Here is a 24,714-nt window from a genome sequence, read left to right on the forward strand (position 1 = left end):
TGATAACTTCTGTATGATACTTTCATTGTTGGTGCCTTCAGATAGAGAGAATATTCAGACTTGCCTGTTCCTTTTTATAACTAAGTATTTGGTGGTGCTGTGAACCAGCAGAATAACAATTAGAAAGATGTCGTTTGCCATTCTTCCTCTCAGGTGAAGGAAAGTTACCTTTTTTTTTTTTTTTAAGAAGACATGCTGTTAGCTATGCTATACCTTTAGTTCACCACAGTTTATTGAGCTTATTTACTCAAAGGGCATGAACTGTAACCCTGATATGGCAAGGAGGGCTATGGACAGTTAAAAGGTCTTCTGATGGACAGCAGAAGCATCGGCACGACACGTTGGAGTTCTTTACACATATAGGGAGTTGTAAGTAGCGTGAGAAATCCCTTTCGTTAACCTGTGTTTCATCATTTGGAGAATTAACTTGTGATATATATCATGTCTCTTAGTAACAGAGATGGCATAAAAAAGACTGTACAGCATATCTCAAATAGTTTCAGTCAGTGAGTATCTACGTTTGTGCATGAGATCTGGGTAAGTTCATGATAAATATTTTAACATGAAATCAATCAACTTGAATAATCACAACAGCTCACTAAATACTGAATGCATAACTCCCTCCCTCAAAGGAACAAATGCAAAATGCATAAAATGCTACGAGCCAAATGGAGGTGATTTAAATGATGCTTTACATGTTTGATGGTGGGTTATGCAGCTTCATTCAACAATTACATTTTATATCACTGAACATCCTAATTTATCTCAGTAAAAGCCTAACCATTCACTAACCTCCTGAGGAATAGCAACAGGAAAAAGAAAGTGCTTTGGTATTCGCTAATGAATGTCCGTATGGGAGATTTCCCACATACTAGCAAGTTACTTTCTGGGACTTGTTTTCCAGGACCAGTCAGATATGTTTGATCTGAAACAAAGGAACACTGTGCATATTCTGTCTTAAAACAGAACAAAAAAAAATCCGAAACAAGTGTGTGAAGGAAAGAAAGGACAGAGGCTTTACCGTGTGGGTTGTTACACCATAGCTAAGATACAATTTTCTCCTGTAATGTAATGACTCTTCTTATGCAAAATTAGATTTGTTAAATGTTTCGTTAAATGAAAATTGAATGTTTCCTTTGCCGTGCAGCTTAAGAAAACTTGCAGGGGGCTTAGTAAGTGCAAGTACTTCAGTCATGTGAGAGGGTGCTGCCTTATCCTCAAACCCAGACTTTCTGCAGCTGAGACAATGTTTACCCAGTTTACCTGGAATTGTCAATATTATAGCTTTCCATAAAAGAGAAATGCTGCTTCGCCTCTTGATTTGCTTTTAGAGTTCTTGAAAATCTTAACTAAAGAGTGTAGAGTTTTAAATAGCAGCTAAATACTGGATTGACCAGTTTGACCATAAATTAATTAAATACTGGAGCCTAAACAGTGGTAGGGACTCACCCCCTCTATCACACCCTTAGAGTACATATAAAACCAGCCTCAATTTGACTGTGTTGATAAAACTTAGAATTCCTTTCTTTTGTGGATTATTTTTTAAGGCCAATTTCAGTTTTACTCTGCATGGCAGCATAGAACTCTCTGCCACTATTCATGAACTTAACCAATCCAAAACTATGTTGCTTGAGGCTTGAGAAGAACAATACCTATTATTTTTTAAATTTTACTAGGTAATCCAATCATACGAAAAAATTGCAAAAGTGAATGTGTAGAAACAAAAATTATTTTGTCCAAAGAAATGTTATACAACGTTCAGCTTAAAATGCATTTTTTCTAAACATAGTTACGTGTTTCCAGCTGAAAAGAAATGAGCCACAAATTGTACCCTCCGCCATAAAGGAGAATTTTTCAGAAGTTTCCACTGATATTTACTCCATTAAAAATATGGAGGTTGGCACTGTTAAATGTTTGGTTTAAATTTTATGCAGGACTGAGAGAGGTGGGGGTAAGTGTGAAATAACACAGATTATTTATGGGGCTATTTGTAGTTAGAAGGTTGAATCTTTCAATTGCGTTTCATATTAGTAGCCTACTTGGCATCATTTAAATCAAATAAAAAAAAACAAAGTTGAGTATACCAAACAGATGTGTAGAAAAAGCCTTTTTCCCCTTTTTGCACATCCTTTCTGTTTCAATGTTTTGTATTTGACTTGGTGCCAGATGGTAAAACATTTAGACTGGAACGAAAATGCTGTCTAGAACTTGATAGGCAAGAGGGAAAACTTCACCGCAGCACTGTTCCAGCAGGAGGCAAGGGAAGCCAACAGTGCCGCAGACTTCAGTGTAGCTCCGGCTCTAGTTGAACGCTTCCTTAGGACAGAATTGAAACAGGGTAGTCCTGCTTGTTAAGCCATTTAATTTACTCACCCTAAAAGTTAAATGAATAGGTTGGCTGATGTACAAGAGCCTTAATGAATGTGCCATTAGCAGCATAAAGATTTTATAAAGAGGAGCTTGCACTGGGCATCATGTGGTGGTGCTTGGCTCGCACTTCTTTGCAGAAGATTCTTTCCTTTAGGCTGGTTCTCACTTTGTGCCACCCTTTCTTCTCCCAGGGGATTCTGGGCACTTGTTAACAGAGCAGATACTTGTTTGTCTCTGAAAACAGCAGGAAACATCTATAGGAAAGGCATTATTCTGGAGTTAATCAACCAAATTCTATTTTTACTTGTAGATATGTTAAGTGGCAGTGTCTCTTAAGTGAATTAAATTCCCCTTTCCCACATCCACTGATAGATAAGTACCGTGTAAATTCCAGTATGGGCAAGGGATCATTACAGTTGGGAGTATAACAGTTAAATAGGCAATGAGTGCTCAACTGTAGCTTCTGTTTTTTGGTGCATGGCAAACAGCCTGTCTCCTGATTTTTGTCACTTTCTGAGAGTCTGAGAGACAGCAAGTGCAAAGGCAGATCATAGTCATGCATATGCAGGAAGGGGATTGGTTTGGGCCTTTTTTTTTTTTTTGGAAGGGTGACATGAATTCTTCATCTCTCCTCCTTCAATCAACTTTGAGGTTCTAAGCCATTATCTGTTTCCATTTCCAACTTTTTATCTGAATTACCACAATATGGACTGAAATTAGAACACGAGGAATACCTTACCTGATATTAAATCATGCTCCAGCAACTCAATTTTGACAGTGACACGCTTCTGTGTCACTTGTGTGATGTGGTTGTTAAATATCTATGTGTTTCCCTGGTGGTTTAATATATGTGTTTTATTGTCAGTTAAATGCTGTAGCAGGATAAAGTATACAGGACACTTTAATCTGTCTAATAGGAACTCGTTTATTTCTTGCCTTGGAAAAAGACAGGTAAGTCAAAGCTTAAAATACATGTCTTTATAGCAGGGAAATAAATTCTAAATTGTAACTTCTGATTGTTACATTGATTATTTTTTGTCTACATAAGTTATGCTGCTATAAATACATTGTCTAGACAATTTCTACAAGTTACTGAAGCAAAGTAGTCATTCTTATTGCATCACAGTAGCTAATAGCTAAAATACATGAATTATCTCCAAAGCAGAGACAAGTGGTCCTGATTTTTCCATGAGGTCTTTCAGACCTTTTTCAAGGCAAGAAGGAGAGGGTCAAGTTCAAGATTCTTTTTGCATAACGTATTCCTAGCCTGGGGAAAAGAAAAAAATCTGTATGAAAGTAACATTTTCTCTCTCTCAGCATTTCTTCTTATGTGAAGACTGATACACATAGGGTAAAGTGCCCAATTACCACTGAATTTGTGTGATTTTGTTGTTAATCATCCTCAGGCCTTTTAAAAAGGCCTTGCCAGAGAAGCAAGTCCCTGCATGCAGAAGCTGATTTCTTGTTATAAACGTGTCTTTAAAAACACAACTGGATACCCATGAAACTTCATAGGGTGATCTGAAGATCCAGTCTTGCATAGAATACTAAAGTACAGGTGCATTCATGCTTCTAAAGACAGATACATTTAGTTAGAAGGGCTGAATGAAACTTCTGGAGTGAAAACAAATAGAAATCAGACAATAAACTTCTTGAGATGTTCTACATCTTTTAGATTCTACATTTCCTTGTAAATATTCTCTGCAGAAAAGTGACCAAATGAGTGGAATGAAAACTGAAGATAGGTGGTGGCAGGGCTCCTTATGATTCCCAGAATGGCTTTTTTTCATGGTTCTTTTGTTAAGGCATCACCCTCCCTTCTGCATTCAGACTTGGAGCCTACTGGAATCATGAGGCACCTCTGTTGCCTTTAAAGAGGAAGAGATTAAGCTTGTATTTTGAAGAGATTGAAAGGCTTAGTGAATCCTGATGGTTGTAACTCCACCCAAGACATGGTTAAGTCTTCATTATTTCATTCTGTAGAGTCTGTATTATTTTATTTAGTCCTTTTTATTCTTGTAACATGTATGCGTGTTTTTCTTCATCGACTGAAAGTAGCCCAGCTGCTGCTGCCAGTACATTGCTCTTCACACGGCCTGAGAAAGGCACTTGGGCTGCCAGCCAGGAGTTGTGTTAACGCTGTTGTAATTCTACCCGTCAGTGGCTTTGGTTAGTTTGTGCTGAATGCCTCAGCAGAGATGACCTAAATGTTCCCCTTTTTCAGCTAGGTATCAAAGGAAGAGAGGAAAATGATAGACGGAGGCTCAGGAGCAGAATTTGAGTGTTCCTTTTCCTCTTCTGAAGTAGGTGCTGAGGAAAGCAGGCTCTTTCTAAAACTCTAAATAGGGTCTCTTTTCTAATCTTTACTGAGACCGATGGTTAACAGTTATTGGTAATTCTGTTTGGTTGTTTGATGTAGACATTGTTTTGCCCATCTGTGTCCTTACTACGCAGAGGTTTGGATGTTTCTGAGATGAGGAATTGTGGAGTCCTCAGCTTTACCTATCAAAATATGTCCAACTTCTGAGAGATGCTGGCAAGCAGGATCTCAGCTCTTCTCAATCATCTGGGAGAACTGTAAGGACAGGAAAGATGGGAGATGGTGAACCTGAATCCTGGAGTGGTGCTGTCCGGCTCCAGAGTTTCCCTTCAGGCATGTCAGTCTTGGCTGTGGTTATACTGTCTTTGTGGGCTGCACCTCTGAAAGAGCACCCTTGCCCTTGCATGAGCTTGCATGGATCAGGTTGTATCCATATCACTCAGGGCTACGGCATTATAACATCGAATTATCACTTTCTGGGGCTGTGTTTTCAGCTCTGAGACAGTGTTTTATATTTCCTCGTGTTCCAGTTCAGAGAATCTGAAATAGTGATAACTGAAATAGAGACGGTAATGAACTAATAAATGTGTTATAGGTCCAGGAGACTTGTATAAGGGTATTGCCAGCTAGAATGGTATTGGTTAATTTGGCAGCTCCAGTATCCATACTGCTTGTCTGGGGCAATGTTGTTTTGCTTTTCTCTAAACTGTATCTGAATCAACATTTTAAGAGGACTGACTGACTGACTGACTTCTTCAGCAGGGAATGTATCCATTGTGTGGGAGGTCCAAAGACATTTGTCCGGGAGTTTAAGAAGAAATGGGACAAAACTGGCAGTGGGTAGTAAAAAGTACTGCATATCACAAAGAAAGGTTTTTCGCTACTAAGTATTTCTTTGAACAATTTTCAACATCTAGGGTAATCTTTAGACTTGGAGGGGAGGTAGAATTTTTTAGAAAGACTCGTGCTTTTTTTTATTCAATTCAACTTTTATGCATCTTTTTAAAGATACATATTTCTGTTCACTAGCAGGTTTTTTATTTTCTGTTGAATCAAAAATAGAATGTTTGCTTTCTGCATTTTAGTTTTGCAATCCATTCAACTGCATTGGGTGCACTGAAAATATTTTGGTCAGTATAAATTAGCTGTGTTACAACAGCTAAATTTCTGCAATTGAGTTTTCATTTTCAAGTACTTGCTCTCAGCTGGTTTTTTTCTTTTTATATATAATTTCTATGTGGAAAATTTAAAATGCAGGTGTTTGAAATTTATTACTTGGAGAAATTTGAGTGTTTACTCTTTCATTCTCAGTAAAATTTATTCTGAAACCAGCTCTTAAATGCCTGTTTGTGTAGGCTTATTTTCAAATCTTTGCATGTAAGTCCTTTAAGTTACTGCTGTATTTTTGTACTGATGGAATGGAAAGTGCTCCTTTTTAGCCAGGTCTGCATGTAAAGAATTTTTCTGTGATCTTGTTAGAGCAGTAAGTTCTGCACTTTTTTTTGCCTTTTGTTTTGCATTTTTTTGCACTTTCTTGCACTTCTTTGCCTTTTGTTTTTTTACATAATATATGTTTGCACAAAGTTGTGTTTTCTTGTGTTTTGTACTTCCATTCAGTTTATGCTAATACTGTAGCCATTAACTAGGCACTGTTTTGTTCATATGGGAGGCTTTAGGTGCTTATCTTTCCCTTGGTGTTAAAGTGCCATTTCACTTATCTGGAACCCTTTAATGTAAGTAATAGCTGACTAAAAATAACCTTGTGTGCTGGGTCTGCTTTGTGGTATATGGAAAGTGTTGTTTAAAAGGCTCTAGACTGATCACCTTGACCATGGTGTGCTTTCAGCGTGGTGAACTCTTGACTGAAATCATACAGCAAAAGAGACTGCAGTCCCTGAGAGGTTTGGGTAGCATGTGTTTACAAATGAAAAACTAATAGTAATCTTGTGGCAATGGAGGAGTCCTACAAAATTTGATTGATATTTCTCCTCCAGCTTCTGAAGTATCTCTTTTGCTTCTGACTCTGAAAGAGTATGATATTAACATTTATACCCCGGTAACATCTGTCACAGCAGTCTCTTTTTTTATATTCTGGTACAGTATGGTACTTCTCCTTCCCTCCCAACTTTAATTACAACCTGTCACAAGAATGTCTGTGAAAGTGAATGTATACATAGCAACCCTGATGGCTAGCCCGAAGGCTGCTGGGAACAATGCTGCCCAAGCTGTTGTGTTATTAGATTCTTTGCTGTAGACAGTCTAAAAATGTGATGAGCCTCATGCAATACATTCAGCACATTTGAAAGCTGTGATTTTACTGCTTGGAACTGGGTAGTAGACACATTTTGATAAATGCTCCAATGTGCAGATTATGAAGGTTCTTGATGGTACTTAAAGGAGCAGTCCTGTTACGCTGTTTGTATTGAGAGCAACACCAGTACAGGGTAAGATGTTTAATATTTGCCCAAATTTTGATACGAGTTAGCTGTGATCTTGTCTGTCTTTCAAGCCTTACTACTTGTAGCTGCATGAAAAAGCTGACTGCTTCCAAATGCAAATTACAATTTTCTGCCTCAGTTTTACTCACCAGGAAGGGTGTTTTATGTGGAATTGATTGATGCATTACTTAATAGAGGAACAGTTTTTCCAAAGTCCTTTACCAAAGCCATCAAATAGTAGTCATTAAACAAGTTGCTCATATATTCATCCTTTTTTTATATATATATAATATAGTATTTGTTGTGAAAGTAGCAAGAAGTTCAATTTAAACACTAGATACAGCTGGTAAAAGCACAGTAATGGAACTTTCTTGGAAAGTACATTTTGAGGAAAGGCCACCTGAGGCAGAAAGGAAAAAGCTTAAAGTCTTGTAGCATCCCTTTAATCCTCTACCTCAGAAAAGCGTTAACTCTGTTTCCCCCAGGTAATGTTGTTGTCTACATGAAAACAGAAGCATTACAGAGGACTATGATCCGTTGGTGGTAATGGGGAAACAGATATATCTCAGAAGTAATGTCAACACAAGCATGTGATAAATTTGAGAAAGTATAATCACTTTATAAATGACAGGCATTCATTTCTGTTTAAAAATCAACCTGTATAATGGAAATTTAATTGTGCACTACTTTTTTATGTTTTGGTAAATCTCTCTGTAAAATATAGGTGGTTTACAGGTTACTAAGGATGATATAAGCCATTTGCTTATCTGCTCACCATGTTATCTCCTGTCTTTACCTCTGTAGATTAGGTTATTTGGTGGACTACAAATTATGTATTCAGGTGCCCATTATTAAACTTCTAGTTGACACTTTATGATAGCATTTATAAAGGAAATGGAGCCCTGTGTGAAGTGCAAGGTGGCAGTTTCTGCTGTAAAAAGTCTGTGGCATTAATTCAGAAGAGCAGCTTGGTCTTTTTTTGATGCATGAAATTTTGCTCTTTTTGGATGACGGATTCCCCCCCCCCCAACTTTTTAGGAAACCCTGATTATTTTTTTATCTTAATTTCTTGGATTTAAGTTACTGATGTTTGAACATAAATGAAGGTCATGCTGGGGAGAAAATCTATGTAGCTATTTCAAATAGTCCTTCCTGTCATGCCCCTCCACCAGTGCACATGCCAGAAATAACACTTTCATGTGTTTTGAAAATACTAGCTTCATACCGTATATTTTGGCAGGGAAAGATACCAGGTGGTGTTGGAACATTTCAGAAGCGTGGTGAATAAGTTCCCGTTCTTGTCTATGACGGACGACTCTGTCTGGGAGAGGAAGGCACAAACATGTACTGAGGAACAGAACTGTAAAAAGTCAAAGTTTTAATTAGGAAGACTGCAATGCTAGTAAGAGACGACTTCTAAATCTACTCTTTACCAAAAGTTACTGTTTCTACTTTAAGTGACACAATGTGTGAAGGCAGAAGGTAAAATTAAGAATGTCTTTAATTGGATCAAATTCTATTACCCTATGAGTTGAACCTTGACTTTCTTCTTTGCAGTGTGGACACAGGCGTATGTGCAAAGCTCTTGGAGGCTGATATTTGGAGTTTGATAGCAGCTCTCAGTTTATGGCAATGTATATGCCTTTGGGCCCCTGACTTGCAGCTAACTCCCGTGGTAGTGAGGTACCAATAATAGTACATTCCCTGCTCGCTGGATTTTCCCTGGCTAGATGTTCAGATGCAGTATTTTGAGCTGTATTTGCAGCCTTTCTCACCAAAGCTACGTAGACAACTGCAGACAGTTCTGTGACAACTTGAACTGTCTTTTTTTTTTATCTTGTGGTATATCATCTTGTGCTCTTGTGCTTTCTGCCTGTCATTTGCTAACAGCCACACATTCTGCAGTGCTTGATTCACAGTGGCCCTGCAAGAAGCAAGAGATTCCTCACTATAAGATTATAAAGGAACCTCATGTCATATGCAGTGAAGAAAATTTATTTCCAGCCATACCTTGGTTACTAAAGCAGTTCTAAAATACAGTGGGACATAGGCCTTGATGCTCAAACCCTAAATCCAAAGCAGTTGTTTGCATGTTTTCCTTTCAGATTACATGGAATAGTAGTTGTATTATGGCTAGAGCATCCAAAAACTTGAAGCAGAGTTTACAGTTTATTATCGGAAGGGTAAAATTATCAGTAGACAGAGAGTGGAACCTCCCTGCTCACACATGGGACATTGTACTCAGCAGATAACATACTGTTTCCTGGCAGTCTAAACGCTTGTTGCCGTTTCTCATTTCTGCCAGCTGTGAGCAGCATTGGTGTCCAAGACAGAGCACTAGCCATTAGTCACAGGTGGAGAGCATGTGAGGTGACAGATATGTACATATGAAGTGGAGATATCTGGTTGGAGTATTTTACTAGGAATATATACTATTTTTGTAGCTCACGGTATGCACAGCTGAGCGCTATTTTTGACAAAGAGAAACACCCTTGTCTCTGTTTTACTATACATCACATCTTTATGGACTGTGATTATAGCGAGAGGTAGTTGGACTTTCCTAGTGTTATCTTTGTGCATATTACACCACCTCTGCATGGGAGAGCCTCTCTGAAAGCACGGCATTTACTTTTCACATGAAAAGTGGTGTCCACATATGGCTTAACTTCACTATTAGCTGTTTTGATTGTTTGATTGTGGGGATTTTTTCATTTGATCCTTTGAATTCTGCACTGACTGACCCAAACTAACAAGAGAAGAGATTATTTAACTTACTTTTGGTCTTCCTTAAGCAAGTACCTGCAACAAACATGACAGCCAAAATGTCCTGACTGATCCACTGTGACCTCTTATTCTGCCTCAACAAGTCCTCAGTGGTTACAGATAATGTACTGGTTGCTCACTCCCTGGTTAAATCCATCCACAGAGAAACAGAGAAAGGAATGCAGTAGCTGTGTTTTGGCACAGAAGTGGACAAAAATTAATTCCTTGTATATATAAAATACCTTCAGTGTGAAGCAAAAAATTCTGGCTACAGATAGAGTTTAAAACTTTGCTACTATGAACTCTTGCCTGTTAAAGAGATTATTTCTGGACTTGTACTTGATCAGGTAATCATGTAGTACATCTTGTTCTGCCTTAGTATCTGTTATACTAGCAGAGGTAACTAGCAGGACCCGTGTACTAAGTTTGGGGTGCTTACTGCTGCTCTTGAGTTGGTAATGTAGTTGTTGTGCCAAGTTAGTTATTTGGACATGATGCTTGCACTGTGTTCTGGAATAGTATCACAGATCATTTTAAAGGGTCAAAAAGGTAATTACAAATGTTTCACATAGCCCATTTGGAAGCACTCGGTGATTTTACAAATGATACTAATTTGTTAATCATGTATAAACCAACAATCTGGAAGATTGGTATAGTAGGGCAGTCCTTCTCACAGCTATTGGAAATAAGGTAAAACTATTGCAGTTTCTCTCAGGTTAATCCATTTTGGGGGCTTGCTTTTTAATGTATGACAATCAGTATTTAAAAGGCAAGTTTGACATGTGAGACACAAAATACTGCTCCTTTGTTTTTTTTTTATTTTGATAATTTGATACATAATTTTTGTTATTTTGATTTTTTTAATAATCAATATTTTGACACAGAAAATATTGTTCCTTCATCAGTGCAGCAACTTTTCATGAAGTTGCTACACGGAAACTGACAACTCCTGTGTTTGGTTTATGGAGTGAAATAACTGGGGAGAGAGGCTTTCAAGGACGGAAGGGTGTGCGTGCTTGCACTACATAACCTGCCTATGGGCAGACTGGGGGGGACGGGGTGAGGGAGAGTACAGCTGCTAGACCTCAAATTCATATGACATCTGTGAAATCAAGTCATGTCGGACAAGTTTGACAGGTAAGCAAATGACTATACCATTAAACTGTCGTGCTTGTACACTTGGGAACCTACAGAAAACAGCTGGGCGTTAGATTAATGCAGAGAAAAATATCTGTTATTTCATGCTTTGAGAGAGGTTCCAGTGATTACTCTGAGATTAAATAATCCTGTTCGAATGAGGTAAAATCTTGCCTAAGCAGCAATAAAGTTCAGAGTTATCAGTGTGACACTTTCCTGACCACCAAATTCATCACAGCTGTTTCAATGGACAGGCCTGGGTTCCTGTGTTGGACTAGTTGGTGCAAAGAAAGAACTTCTAGGGTCCGATAATTTTTTCTTTTGTTTAACTTGCCTTAACACAAAGTTATTTCAATCTGAGGACTACAATATGCAGTGTGCTAATGATTTATCTGTTTCAGTTTGCAGCTCATCTAGTGAAAAACAAGTACCCAAGGGTCTGCATCCTAGATGGAGGAATCAACAAGATCAAGCCAACTGGTCTCCTCACTGTTCCATCTCCACAAATATAAATGACTGTAAACGTTCAGGACAATCTATATGGACAGGGAATTCTTACCTTACTACATGGATATCCTGAACCCAAAGGGCATTATGGCGTCTTCACTATACAAGCTATCCTGATGATCAGTGTTTTATCCTGCAGATCTAGAGCATGGGAGCTTTGCATTTATTCTTTGATATAGAGCTTCATTTGTAACAGATGAAAACTGTGAAGCTTCAAGCTTTCCAAGAAACCTCTTTCAGCATTAACGTAGGGCACAACTGTCTGAGCAAATCTGAACACAAAAACAGTAACTCATCTGGAATTTGGTACCTTATAAATATTTCTGCAGAACGAAACAAACTGGCACTTGATGGCTCTAAGCTGCACTTAAAATACTTTTGAAAAATAATCTATTTACTGTGAATATTGAAAGTAACAAGCTGAAACTTACTCTGTGTGTATCCTGTGAAAGTGTGTTCTCTAATATTTTAAAGAGTAATTGCTGTATCTTGTGACCTGCTTGCTTTCTTTCTGAGAAAGCATTTTTTCATCTGGATTGGAAATAAAGATGTGTCCCAGGCTGGAAGTCACTGTAAGAGCTGCTGCTGAGTCCATACAAACTGTATAATATCCTGCAGAAGTGGAGAAGGCCTACTCCTCTGTGGAGAATTTAACATTCTATTTCTGTAAACACAGCAAACACAACAGTTTCTGAAACAATCACATTTACCAGAAGGATAGGCTTTTGTCCATACTGTGTCTTACGACTATAGATCAGTTATTCCACAAATAGTGCTTTTCCATTTTAGAAGCTCATGCCTTAAAAAGAAACAACGCAATTTTAATGTTCCTATGAAAACATTCTAGAGTAACCACTCTTGTATGAATTGGAGGTGCAAAGTTCTCTTTGGTTCTCTACTCTTTCAGCTAGTGTGTCAACCTTTAAGTCCTGTTTCTTAAAAATGAACTTTAAAACTGACAGATCAAGGCAGCAAACCTGTTTCTAAACCAAGCTGGATGCAAGTGCTGTAGATGAGTGAAAGCAGGCTTCCACAAAGGGCATAAGGTGTCTGTGCACTAGAGCTGTGGAAATTACTTTGCAATAAGAAGTCAAAAGTATTGAAAGCACCAACAGAAACAGCAATTGGCATCTCTCTGTTGCTGAGAAGCTAAAAATAAATTCGATTCAGCACAGTACCATCTTTCAGGAGAGGTGAAGAAAAAACTCACCCTAATTTCTCCCCCTCAGAATCCCAGGTTAGCTTTGCTAGCATCTGAGGTCCATTACTCTAATGTGGGGGAAAAAAGGCTAGGAAAAGAAAAAAAAAATCTGTCTTCAAGAATGCTACTTGAAAATACTACTTTTAATCCAGGAAAACCAGTTGTGATAATGTAAGACTGACAGTATGGCTCTGAAATTAAATTGGAATTCGGAAGAATTTATTTTAGAAGACAAGAAACTTTCAGATTTCTCTTTTGGCGTTTTTAAAGTTTAGAAAACACTGGTGTGACACGAGGCTTAATAATTGCTAATGTGCGGGGATTAAAATGTATTTTGTAAAATTAACAAAATGACACCAAAGATCTGTTCACCTGGTTACAGTTGCATATTAGCTTTCATTGTGAATTTGACGCCATGTTCTTTATTAGAGCATTGCCTGGAACGCGGCATTTTACACGATACAAGCTCGCTGTTAGGGTAATGAGAATTTGCTCTGGAAGATATGGTTATCATATGCTTTAGTTGAGGCTTCTGTATCATTAATAGCTTTTAGTTTGGCAAACAGAACATTGCAGCAGCTAACTTTATTTCATTTTTCTTCTGTCACAAGAGATTTCCCAAAATGAGACAGTTGTGAGGAGAGGGGCTCAGTGAGAAGGCTGTGAACAGTCTCTATAAATTACAGGCAAAATAATCACTTGTTCTGTGGGGTTTTTTAGGGCTGGTGGTGGGTTTTGGTTTTTGGGAGAGTTTTTTTTGAACTGAAACCATGGAATATGAGACTTTGTGGAAGGTGCTGAAAGGGGAAGTCTTTGTTCTTGCCTGTGTGATGACTGGAATTTATCTTCGGAAGCTAGTTGCTAGCACTATATGCTGTCTCTAAGGAGGATTAGTCTTGCCACAGCTGTGGTTTTCACAAACCCTATTGGAAACATACAACAAGTGAAAAGAATATGGGGGAAGAAAGGCACTTTTTGGCTCCATTTATTTCTGCTGTGATTTGTCTAAAAAAAACAACTGTGGAATTACAACATGCTGAGATAGATAGACAGATAGATAGATGGGCTTTCTTTGGTCTAAGGTCAGCATAATATACTAAAGCTTTCAAGAAGTTTTTGACTTCAAAAATCCAAGATGCCTGGCAGAGTGACGGAGTAAGGGATCAAAAGTGAAATGTAGGGACAGAACATCAGGTTCCTCTGTTAGCTGAGGGTTTCTGCAACAATGCCTGGTGAGGCCCATGGTGCTCAGCTGACTTGAAAAGGACCTGGAAACAGAGAGGAGCAGTGAGGTTAATGACAAGCTTCCTGATACTACAAAATCATCCCCTGTGATCAAAGTTTTGCCTGGCTGCATGGAGAATGAGGAAGACCTTGTGATACTCAATGTCAGAGAGATTCACTATGAAAGGGTACCCATGGGGCCCTGGAGGCCAACAGTTTTAACCATATTCGACATTACGGTTGATGGATAAGACATCATTGCAAATGCCTAACACTAGCCAGAAAGCTACGCAGGATGTTGGTGCTTGTGGAAGGAAACGAACAGAACAAGCTATGCCGTCAGGGAATTAACTCATGTGGTACATTTTGAACACAGCACAGATGCTTTATAATACAAAAAAAAAGGTACACAGGATTAGAATGGACACAAAACAGAGTCAGAATAAGATGATGTTAGTTATGTTGGCTCAAGCTCTTCAGTTTGGAGAAAGAGACAGCCAAAATAGAATGTCCCACCTTTTGCCAAAAGTACATCCTTAAAATGTGGAATTTGTCACCAGAAGAGGCCAACAGTTTATAAAAATACTCATAAAGAAGGATTAGACAGCTGCGTGGAAGAGCTCTATCTCTGACTGACTATTAACCACAATGGTTGAGAAATGGTATCCAAATCGGGGCTTTCCTGATCTGTTGATTAAGCAAGGCTGGGAGACTACATCAGAGGAAGACTTCACCCTGTTTCCTGCACTCCTTTTTCAAGCATTTGCCTTTCGTAAGTGGATGTTGGGCTACACCCAGTACAGCAGTTCAGTTGATAGTATATATTCAGTCCCAGCCTGATATTTCCTTCTCCTTTATACAGGTACTCGGAAAAGGACTGTAAGCACAAAGAATAGAATGCATTTGAGAAAATAGGATTTAATGTGTACCCAGCTACTTGTTCCTTTGGTACGAAAGGTAGGAAGCATTCTGTATCTCCTGCAGATATTTTTATTCTTAGAGAAGCCAAGTTATCTTTTGAGTGAAAAATACCTAATACTTAACGGCTTCAACAAATCCTTTTTGACAAATACAACTGTTTTTAGTATTTAAATGTTGAATATCTATAGATTTCAGCTATAATGCGGTTCAGTATCCTCTTTCAGTTCAGCTGAGTGAGATCTAAAGCCTATGTATTCTATTTGTGTATGGATACGTTTTTGACAGAAAACTCAAAAGCTGTCGTTAAGTAAAAGTTTACATTATAAAGTAATGTTTACACGTATTTTCCAGGAGACGTCATGAGAGAGGATGTGTGTAAAAGCAGGAAATGTCAAGAACTGCTAAACAGTTTTTCCCATGTAAATAGAACTATCTGGAAAGTTCTGTGGCTAATAACTGGTTATGGCTGCTAGTTGCTGATGTACCTGCACTTACTACTTTAGTCAGCATTTTTGAAACTGCGTATAAATGTGCATACTATGCCTACTTATTTTAATGCAGTTACGTAGGACAAGTACTGGGTCACAGAATCAGCTTCTGATCTCCTTTTCCATAGACAAGGAAAAGTCTTGCATTTTATGGTAATTTCTCGTTAAAGAATTTTATCTAGTCTTTGTGGTGTTTACCCAGTTTAAGAGCATCAAAATGTATTTGCTCTATTACTCCACCAATTTTGGCACTGGTCTGGTGGAGCAAGCGGTTGGCAGGTTTCATAGAACTCGTGAAAGATTTCTGGAGGCCAGGTTTTCCAAACATGTACCTTTCTAGCACCGTGGTTTGTCCAGCTGTACCATGGCCATTCGCTGTTTTAGACTGCAACTGGATACCATAAAGATCTAGTAAGAGAAAAAAGTTATTAATCTTCCAAGCTGATGTATTCCAATGCTATCAGAAAACTGTCCCAACTAAGTATTTCCCATAGGTTGGGCTGGAAACAGCAGCCTCTCCCAGACTCTTTTTTCCTACCATTTTAAAAACATCCTAAATCTGCCCCAGCCACCTGTGCCTATAGCTTCCTGCCAGGACAGTCGGATTTCCCTGCAGGGTACCCGGGTGGGCATCTAAGGAGAACAAGGCAAAGGAGTTAAGCCCTCTTTTGGCAGTCCCAGACCTGTTGATCATTGGAGACTATGAGACAATTGCTCTTAAAATATTGTCTGTCTTGTGTACACATAATTTGCGTAGATACAATACAGTGGTGCAATGTTATTTCTGTGACCTCTGGATATCAGTATCTACACTTTCCTTGCTATTCTAGCCAACTAAGGAAGGTACTATTTGGAGTATCTCTTAGCTGGACTTTGGAGCTGCATCACACACAACTCAACAAAACAAAACAAAAAAACAGTATCGCATGAGCTCTTCAGCAGCTGCATCACCTATGTTGTTATTCAGACGGGTACTGTGAGGGCCTCTTAGTTTTGTGGCCTGAGACATACTTGCTGTTCCTATTTGCAGGGTGTGAATGTCGTCCAGAATATTCTTGCAGAGTTTTTATTTCCATTTTCAGTTTGGGGAGCTGATTAAGCTGCTTCAGGTAAGAGAGCACTAGCTATGTCCTTACTTAGCTTTCATGGTGTTCAGATTGAGTTACTAGGAGGTCTGGGAATTGTGTGGGAATGAGTGTGGCCTTTTAATCTCCCATTTCCAGTTATCTTTTCTGTGTTGATGAGTCAGACTGGCCTCTCCCACTGTTATGTTAGAAACCTAACTACTGTCATCAGTCTTATCTTGCTATTTTTAATTCCTTCTCTGGGGTCCAACTAGTGAACATTGCTTGAAAGAATTATCACTCCTCCCAAAAGACTGTTTCGTTCCAGGGCAAGTAGTGAAACTTGATGTGTGCTAACCGAGCTAACAGCAGTTTTGTATATTTGACTAGCAAAACTACAGATTTTCCTTTTTGTTTGAATCCCAAGCTATAATGCCAGTGCTGTCGTTCTTTTAGATTTCCAGCCTCAGTAGAGCGCTGATGCCAGAAACTGCATTCTGTTTCAGAACAGTGTTTCATTTGCCTTTCAAGTAACCATGAGGCTTGAAGTTTGCTGGTTTGATAGTGCCTTGTAAATAGTAATACTAAAATACCTGTTGGACAACAGTTTGTGTTCTGTGACAACAGAGTCTGTGTTCTATCCATTTGGGTTGACAAATTCGTTTTGTACTACCATAAGGATGTGGTTGAACATAATTCAATATTGCAGTGTGTCTGTCTTATCAGCATTTAATAAACCAGTGTTACGCAGAGTTTAAAGAAACTAGTCCAAAAAATAGGATCAGTAGAGTATTATTGCCACTGAATCAATTTGCATGCATTTCTAGTAAAGCTTTTTCCCAAAATATGTTTAACCATAATGTAAATCCATGTTCAGATTAATCTCTGGTAGTGGTCTTGCACATGATGGTAGAGTGACTCCAGTGCATGCATGCACTGTTGTAATTAATGTGTTTTACTTCCCCAGTGATAGGTTCTTATGTGCTTTAGGAGCTATAGTCTATAATACACAGACACCAAATGAGTTCCCAGACACGGTAATCCGTGTGAAAGAACAGATACAGTAGAGCGACTCAGAGATCAATGTGGTAATCTTTATATTCAGTGGGAACAATTGAGAGAAAAGCTGTAGATCACTATTTTAATTAACATTTCCTAACTGAAGCAGTATTAAATTTGTCTCTCCTTTGTCTATCTAAGGTTATCTGGCATTATATCATTTTAGAGAGTCATAGCATCTGATGGTACCAGCTCTTGCCAGCTGAGCTGGCCAAAGGAGTCTAAGTCCTGTGGGTACAGAACAGGTACATGGACTAATTGTGGGGTTTTAAGAGATCCAGTGATTATGGCAGTAGCTTGAGTTACTGGGGTATTATTGCCTGCCTTGCGGCAAACTTTTTATGTCTTGCATAATCAGGGTGGCTCAGGTCCCCTCACTAAAATGAGGCTAATAACACTTCCTAATTTTGCTAGGTGTAAATAAAAGAAAAATAGTGAGTACGGTGACCCCTTAAAATGTATGAGGACAATGCAGACACTAAAGACTAAATACTTCTTCCCTAGGAACAAGCTGTTTCCTTGAGAAGCCAAAGATAGATGACAACATGAGTTCTCCATCACTAATATTGTAAACAATGCTTTCACTAGTAAGTACTGTTAATGAATGAATTTCAACATTCCCACAAACAATTCACAGCGCCTATCAATACTATAGTATTAGTGATGAAGAATCCCTTGTATTACAAAGCTTGTTATAAATTTTGGTTAGCTACATCCAGTGATCATGTTAATAGTGTATAATAAACACTCTTGTGCAGCTAGGTCATAATAAAATATGATGTATTTTCAAATACTAGAATACGTAGATTTTTCTTTACTGTTGATCAAGATTGACACCTTCTGTAAAATTAACCAAATACCAGGCTTTATAACCCTAGAATACCAGAAATGAAATCACAGCCTCCCTTATAAAGCAGAGGGCAGAGCATAATAAGAAAGTTTCTTTATTTTCAGTTCTTTTTTCTCTTTTTAGCAATTCAAGTGAGTTTGTGTTGTGTGCAGGGAAGTTATGTGTAGAAGAGGAGCAGCAGATCAGTTTGCATAGCACTTTTTTGTTCTGGTATGGCTTGTTAAGGGATAAAAACTCTGCCTGCCTCAGCAGTAGTGAAATGCCAAATTCTTTTCACTAACAGTTTTCTCACAGCTTTTCAATGGGGAAATACAGGCATTGAGGCCTGTGTGAAGGGATGGCACGGGGGTCTGATCTCACTGACATGTTTATGTTTATATGCTCCATTAAAATACCACAGTGTAGGAAGTGTCAAGTTTTTTGGATGGATCTCTCTCATCCAATCCAATCCAATCCAATCCAATCCAATCCACCTTTCTCCACTTCTGATCTCTATTAAAAGGACCTGATAAGGAATAAATCATTTGTGTGAACAGAGATAAATCTAGACCAAAATTTTGGAACTAAATGGAGTCAATGATGTGATATCTAGCCTTTGCTAGTAGTCATTGTTTTAGATAAATTAGCATGTGATACCCTGCTATTACCCAGTTTCCCATAGTTTCAGACTGTTAGTGTTCTTAAAGTGCATACATTCATCCTCTGGGTATTCCTGACATGTTCTAACAGCTGTTGAAAGACAAGTTTTTAGCCTTAATCTTTTCTCACTTGGCATTCTCACAGCAAGCTGACTCAAAACAAGTCAGAGCTGTACTTTTTTTTTTTCAATAACATCCATAGAGAGCGCTTTATCTTGTTTGGGAGCTTAGTGCGTAGTTGTGGCACCAGTCAGCAAAAGAGTAGCACAGTCTATCTTATCCTGTGTAATTAAAATTATTACTTTAAAAATATTTGTACAAACATGGAGTTTCAGAAACATACTTTTAGTGAGCACACAACATTCAGCTTCCACAAAAGGGTTAACTTGCTTGTTTACATCAGTTAATTTGATTTGCTTCAGTTCAGTTCCTACCCTAAATGCAATTTTTCTCAAACCCTTCAAAACTTGAATGAGCTTTTATCTCCAATTTTAAATCTTTATTTCAAGTAAAGCTGTTTTTTCAAGCAATGTTGTTTCCCAGCCTCAAAGAAATAGATGATAACTTGTGTAGGATGATGTCCTCAAGAGAGGAACTTAGTGGCTCTCTCAAGTCCTTAGTGTAGGAACAGTTCTGTGCCCTCTCATGGCAGCTCTTCAGCAACTGGAACACTCCTACCCCAGGTCTAGAAAGATGCCCCGTTCACAATATCTTATCTGTAATAATGAACATGGAGAGCTTAGTTTAGCATATAACTGTATGCTGTATCTGTGTATAATACCTGTATAGCTATAACAATATAGTTAGCAAACAGCTTTCTTTAAACTGACAAGGCTGTTAAAAACTTCAGCTCTTTTTTTGGAGGATCCTCTGAACCCAGCTAGCACAGCTCAATGGAATTGGAATAATGACAATTCCTCCTTTGCAATAGTTGTATAGACATGCGGTGTATGCATATGAATCTGAGTGCTTTACTAAAATAGGTAAGTCCTCTTGCTGTTTCATGCAAAGAGAAATTTTGCAATTGCTTTTGAAGGAGAGACCAGCAAAATGGGCAGAGTTAGAACCCCGTGCAATACATCTGAGCTCAGTTGTTCCCAATATTCTCACTGCTTTTGAAATGCTTTGTGCCTCGTGGTACTATATATGCAAATACATATTTGCCCAGCATTTCTTCTTAAAGTCCTGTAGGTAAACCAGTATTTGCCCAGGCTTCTTTGCTGTTTTTATCCTGCCTGCCAGTGCTTTTATTGTATACTTTACAGGCCTGCCCTGCCTCCCTCCAGGATTTCTTTCAGCTTTTCACAGGCCCTTACCTTTTGCTCACCTTCCCTATCGGAAACATGTGATGGGTTTCCTTTCTCAGAAGAGTTTTTTAATGCATTCATTGTGTCTCCTGTTCCTGGAAACTGCTTGTTTCTTATTAGCAGATGCCCGAAGCCACTGACGTTAGCATCCCGGGCTTGTAATGAAATGAGATTGCTGCTGTGCGGAGGGGGAGGGAGAAGTGGAAAATTCCTCTCAGTGCCTCCCTTGGAAAGGCAGCCCTCTCGTAATGAATCACTGAGAGAAGTCTTCATGATGATAGATGAGAGCCAGTGGGGATGGCAGGAGAGAGTTGAAGGCATCAGGGAGTTATTCTCTAATTACTCTTTCCTGAGAAGGTAGAATAATCTGACACCTAGGGCTGTGCTTCAAACTACTTACTCACTGCTCGTTACAGGAGCACCAGGGTCCCTCGTGGACTGGAGCTGCTCTTGGGTTATCACATCCTGAGACAGTGGCGTGAACTGTCATGTCCTGTTGTGGCAAAGACAAGAGTGGCAGCCTTTTTTTGCCTTTTTTGTGTGTGTGTATGTGTGAAGTAGTGGGGAAAAAAACAGGCAGTGAAAAAAGTCAAGCAGCCTTACTGCGTGTGCTGCACATAAAAGTTGTGCAATAAACGGTCACAGTAGCAAGTAATCTAAACATATGGGTATTAGGGATTTATTATACTGAGCTTGAAGATATCCTGTGTTTCTGGTGGTCACCTGGTGAATGCCAAAAGAAAAAGGGAACCTCAGCCTTCCTTCACTTTCTACTCTGTTGAAGCTTCTTCTCATTTTGTCTCATTTCTTCCCAGTGATACCCCTCCATGTGAACCCAGGACTGGATGAAGCCTGTTAAGCTTGCAGTAGGACAGACCTTGTGTGTTTGGCAAATTTGCTGAGAATCTGAAGTACTTATGGCTGAATAAATACCATACTCTGGCTGTGACAGACTAGCCACTGTGATGCCATGTTACAAAACGGAATATTAGTGTTTTGGCAAACGGAATTTTTGTCAATAACAGAGCCCTAGAGGTCTTTTGCCTTTGGTTCTTGCAAATACAAATAGTATTCGTACATCCTATTTGAAAACTGAATACTCCTCATTTTTATAGCTTACGTGCATATATGTGTGTCCACAGAGGGAGAGGGCATGCCAAACTGCAGAAGGAGAAGTGATTGTCCAGGAAAACTCACCACATTCCCTCTGTCAGTCTTGGAAAACCAGGACTACCCATTCTCCCAGGAATGGAGAGGTCTTCCTAGAAGCAGCACTAGGTATCTCTGGTCCCCTGAGGAAGCTGGGAGGGCAGGCTCAGCTTTCCTGGAGCCTTTCTGATGCCAGCTTTCCATTGCAGCTCAAACCCTTCTCCAGTTTCCATGACAAGTGGCCCCTAACCAGGCTTTTTATCCTCCAAACTGACAGGATTAAATTTCCCAAGAGCACTGAGAAACCTTTAGCTGGTACATGTAGTGCAGCACATGTATCTCTCTCTTTCGCTATAAATAGTAGTGTATGCTTGCACATAGTCAAAGGGAAGTCCCTAAAAATGAGGTGAGGTCAGTCTAAGAAAATGGGAAGAGGCATTAGTCCTTTAGATTGCAGCCTTTGAACTGTTTGTTTGTTTTAAGTGTTTTTAAGGAACTGATGACTGAACCCAGAATAAATGTGGGAACTGGAGCTTAAATCCGTTGTTAAACATGCTGTAAAAGGTAAGAGTTTCTGAACTTTCCAGAGCTATTGTTAACTTCAGTCAGGAACTTCGAAAGATTGCTGCAGAACCATTGATGGGAGGATGATAGACTGCTAAGAAGTTCTTACCTACAAATAATTCTGCTAGCGTGTACCCTCCCTGATCCTTTGCCACTAGCATATGGGACCCTAATTTCTTTCTATGATCTTCAACTACTACTGTAGTTGAGGCAATAAAAGCATTTAATAGTTCTGAGTTACAAATTACAAAGGAACATGCTCAGCAATTTTTCTTAGATCTTGGCTTTGTGTTTTCAGGGTTTGGGTTTTTTAGTACAGGCAAACATGCATTGTGAGAACAAAATTATGCTGGAAAAGTCCCTGAGCATTATATCCTACACAGTTTTTGAAGATGGTTGGTCATCCGTAGCAAGCAACTTAGATGAAAGTGCAGCAGTGGATGGGTCACCAATTTGAATGGGAAGCTGAGCAGGAGGGACTGGGAGTTTTGACCCAGTGTGAGGAAGTTCAAGGTGTGTTTTATTCTCTGTGTAAACTCGTATCTAAAACTTGAGTCAAGCAGCCTGTCCCAGGGATCAGAAAGTAATGATTCCCGGGCTCTTATTCTGAGCTAGGCTTAAGCCTCTATTTGTTAAGGTGCATGGAGGGCTTCACCTTATTGTAAATTTTTGCATAGTTGGCTGTTACTAGTGGTGTAGGGAGCAGACGAAAAGGACTGAATGCTTGCCCCAGCCAGCTGGTGGGCATACTTGCATGTTTACTCCATTGTTCCACTACAGTAAGGGTTAGGGTAATCCACCGTACCCCTTTCACGTGCTGTAATGTTGTGTCGTCCTGTTGCAAAGCCTCACCTGTTCATGATGTATAACATCCTGATAGATTATTACAGCTTTGGACTCTTGCAGTTTTCTGCAGAAACATTCCACACTTCTGTCTGTGCTACTAGGTATGAACCAGGTTAAGTGAAGGTTATTTTGTGCAACAGAAACTGCTTCTTGTAACACATAGCCAATTTTCAGAAGTCTTTAGTTACTTACACAAAGGACGTGCAAAAGTCTGAACCCTTTGTTAATTGTCTAGATGGGACCCAAGTTCCTGAAAATCTGGCCTCCACACTCATTGCTAAACACTTAAAAATTTGGACTTGAGCTAGGAAAATTTGTCCTCTCAGCCTGTAAATGGTTTTAGTGGGAAATGCTGGCAGAGCCACCCCTCTAGTATTAATTGTTAACCTGTTTTGCAGACCACCCATTCTGCCTCTGCAGCATAACAAGCCTAAGTTGATTGCTGTGATTTGTCCTTACTGATTTCATTTGGTTGATCAAAAAAAAAAAAAAAAAAATTGTCTCCTGTATCTGTTTTCCTCCTGAAATCTTAGGCTGATTACAAAATCCCCTTAAAGTCTCTGCTGACCCTGTTTCAGGTTTCACTTTTAGGAGAGTGCTTTTTAGTAAGAAACCTTAAGAAGTTCAAATATTAGCAGGCATGAGGGTTGTTTTCCTGCACTGTTTTACTGATTCAGCAAGATACTTATGCAGATGATCAGAGGCACCATCAGGTTGAAGATCATGTCATGACTCCTAGCTTTAAGTTAGGCGTAGGCCTAAATACCTTAAATACTTTATTCTGATCTGGTTAGAAACAATTAGCAGGGATGATCAAAACTTTGATGATCAAGCTTTGCCTGGATCCACTCAAAGACCTGGGGGTTCTCGTCTGTGGTGTTGTTTTGTTTTACTAATCCAAAATTAAAAATACCTCCTATAGCCAGAGAGCCTTAATCAGGCTAGGGAATAGGAGTTAAAATAATAATAACAATGGTACTTTAAGGGAAAGAATAGAAACCATCAAAACCAAAATGGAGACAGGCCATCCAAAGATGTGTTGAAGGGATGTAAGCAGCCTTGAGAGTATGCACATAGATCCTGGAGCTGCTCATGTTCGAATCACACATCCCACTTGCGAGCAGTTATTGTCAGAGAGAGGAGGAGCCTTTCTTGGCTGTAGTTGTTGAGTTGCAGCTTACAATTAGGTAATGTTTTGTTTCAGGGGCCTGCTCTATGGGAGGTGCTGCTTGTGCAAAGGCAGCCTTTACTCATGAGTTTAGCAGTGGCGTAGCCTCCGAGGAGAAAAATTATCTCATTAACTCTTGGCGAGGAGACGGTGCGCAGCCAGAACGCTCCACGTCTGCACAGCATGGTCTTTGTCACACAATAGAATTCGGAATTGCTGATTACTTTTTGGCTGATGTTGAAAGCCTGCCTGTCAATCCCCACTTAGAGTGCAAAACAGTAAGTAATCATCCTCCCCCGCCTCCACTCTAGCTCAGTGTGAGCTCCCCAGAAGAGGCAGGAAAGTCTTACAGCAGGAGAGTCTCATAACCTTTGGTCATACGGTCATATACAACTCTCCAAAACTATAAATTAAATTCTTGAAGGATCATACTGTAGGTAGGTTTTGTGTATGAGTGCACGTGTAATTAATGCATTTCAGAAGTGTTTTTTCTCTCCCTCCCTCCTCCTCTTAATTTTTTTACCACCTACTTGAGTGGCTGGGTTGTTTGTTTTTTTTAATGTTAACCATGGAGCTTGGGAAGTTGTGGGATTTCTTATACATAGGTACAACCAGCATAGGATCGTTCTTGTTTGCAGTCAAGCAGTAACAATTACCCCAGCATGTTTTGGAATATTTAGAAGAAAACACTATTTGGACC

At 39.2% G+C, this 24,714-nt stretch overlaps 1 protein-coding gene across 1 annotated transcript in view; it reads left to right on the forward strand.

Annotated features, from left to right (window-relative positions):
- Positions 1–11,540, forward strand: part of LOC104618063 (TBC domain-containing protein kinase-like protein) — a gene marked incomplete at its 5' end in the record, with an annotated part of 51,318 nt that extends 39,778 nt beyond the window's left edge. The window contains one exon of the mRNA XM_010283568.1: positions 11,430–11,540. Coding sequence (XP_010281870.1) covers positions 11,430–11,540 — 111 coding nt within the window. The remainder of the gene's footprint in view (positions 1–11,429) is intronic.
- Positions 11,541–24,714: the final 13,174 nt, after the last annotated feature.

The sequence above is a fragment of the Phaethon lepturus genome, unplaced genomic scaffold (assembly GCF_000687285.1).
Source record: "Phaethon lepturus isolate BGI_N335 unplaced genomic scaffold, ASM68728v1 scaffold1193, whole genome shotgun sequence".
NCBI lineage: Eukaryota > Metazoa > Chordata > Aves > Phaethontiformes > Phaethontidae > Phaethon > Phaethon lepturus.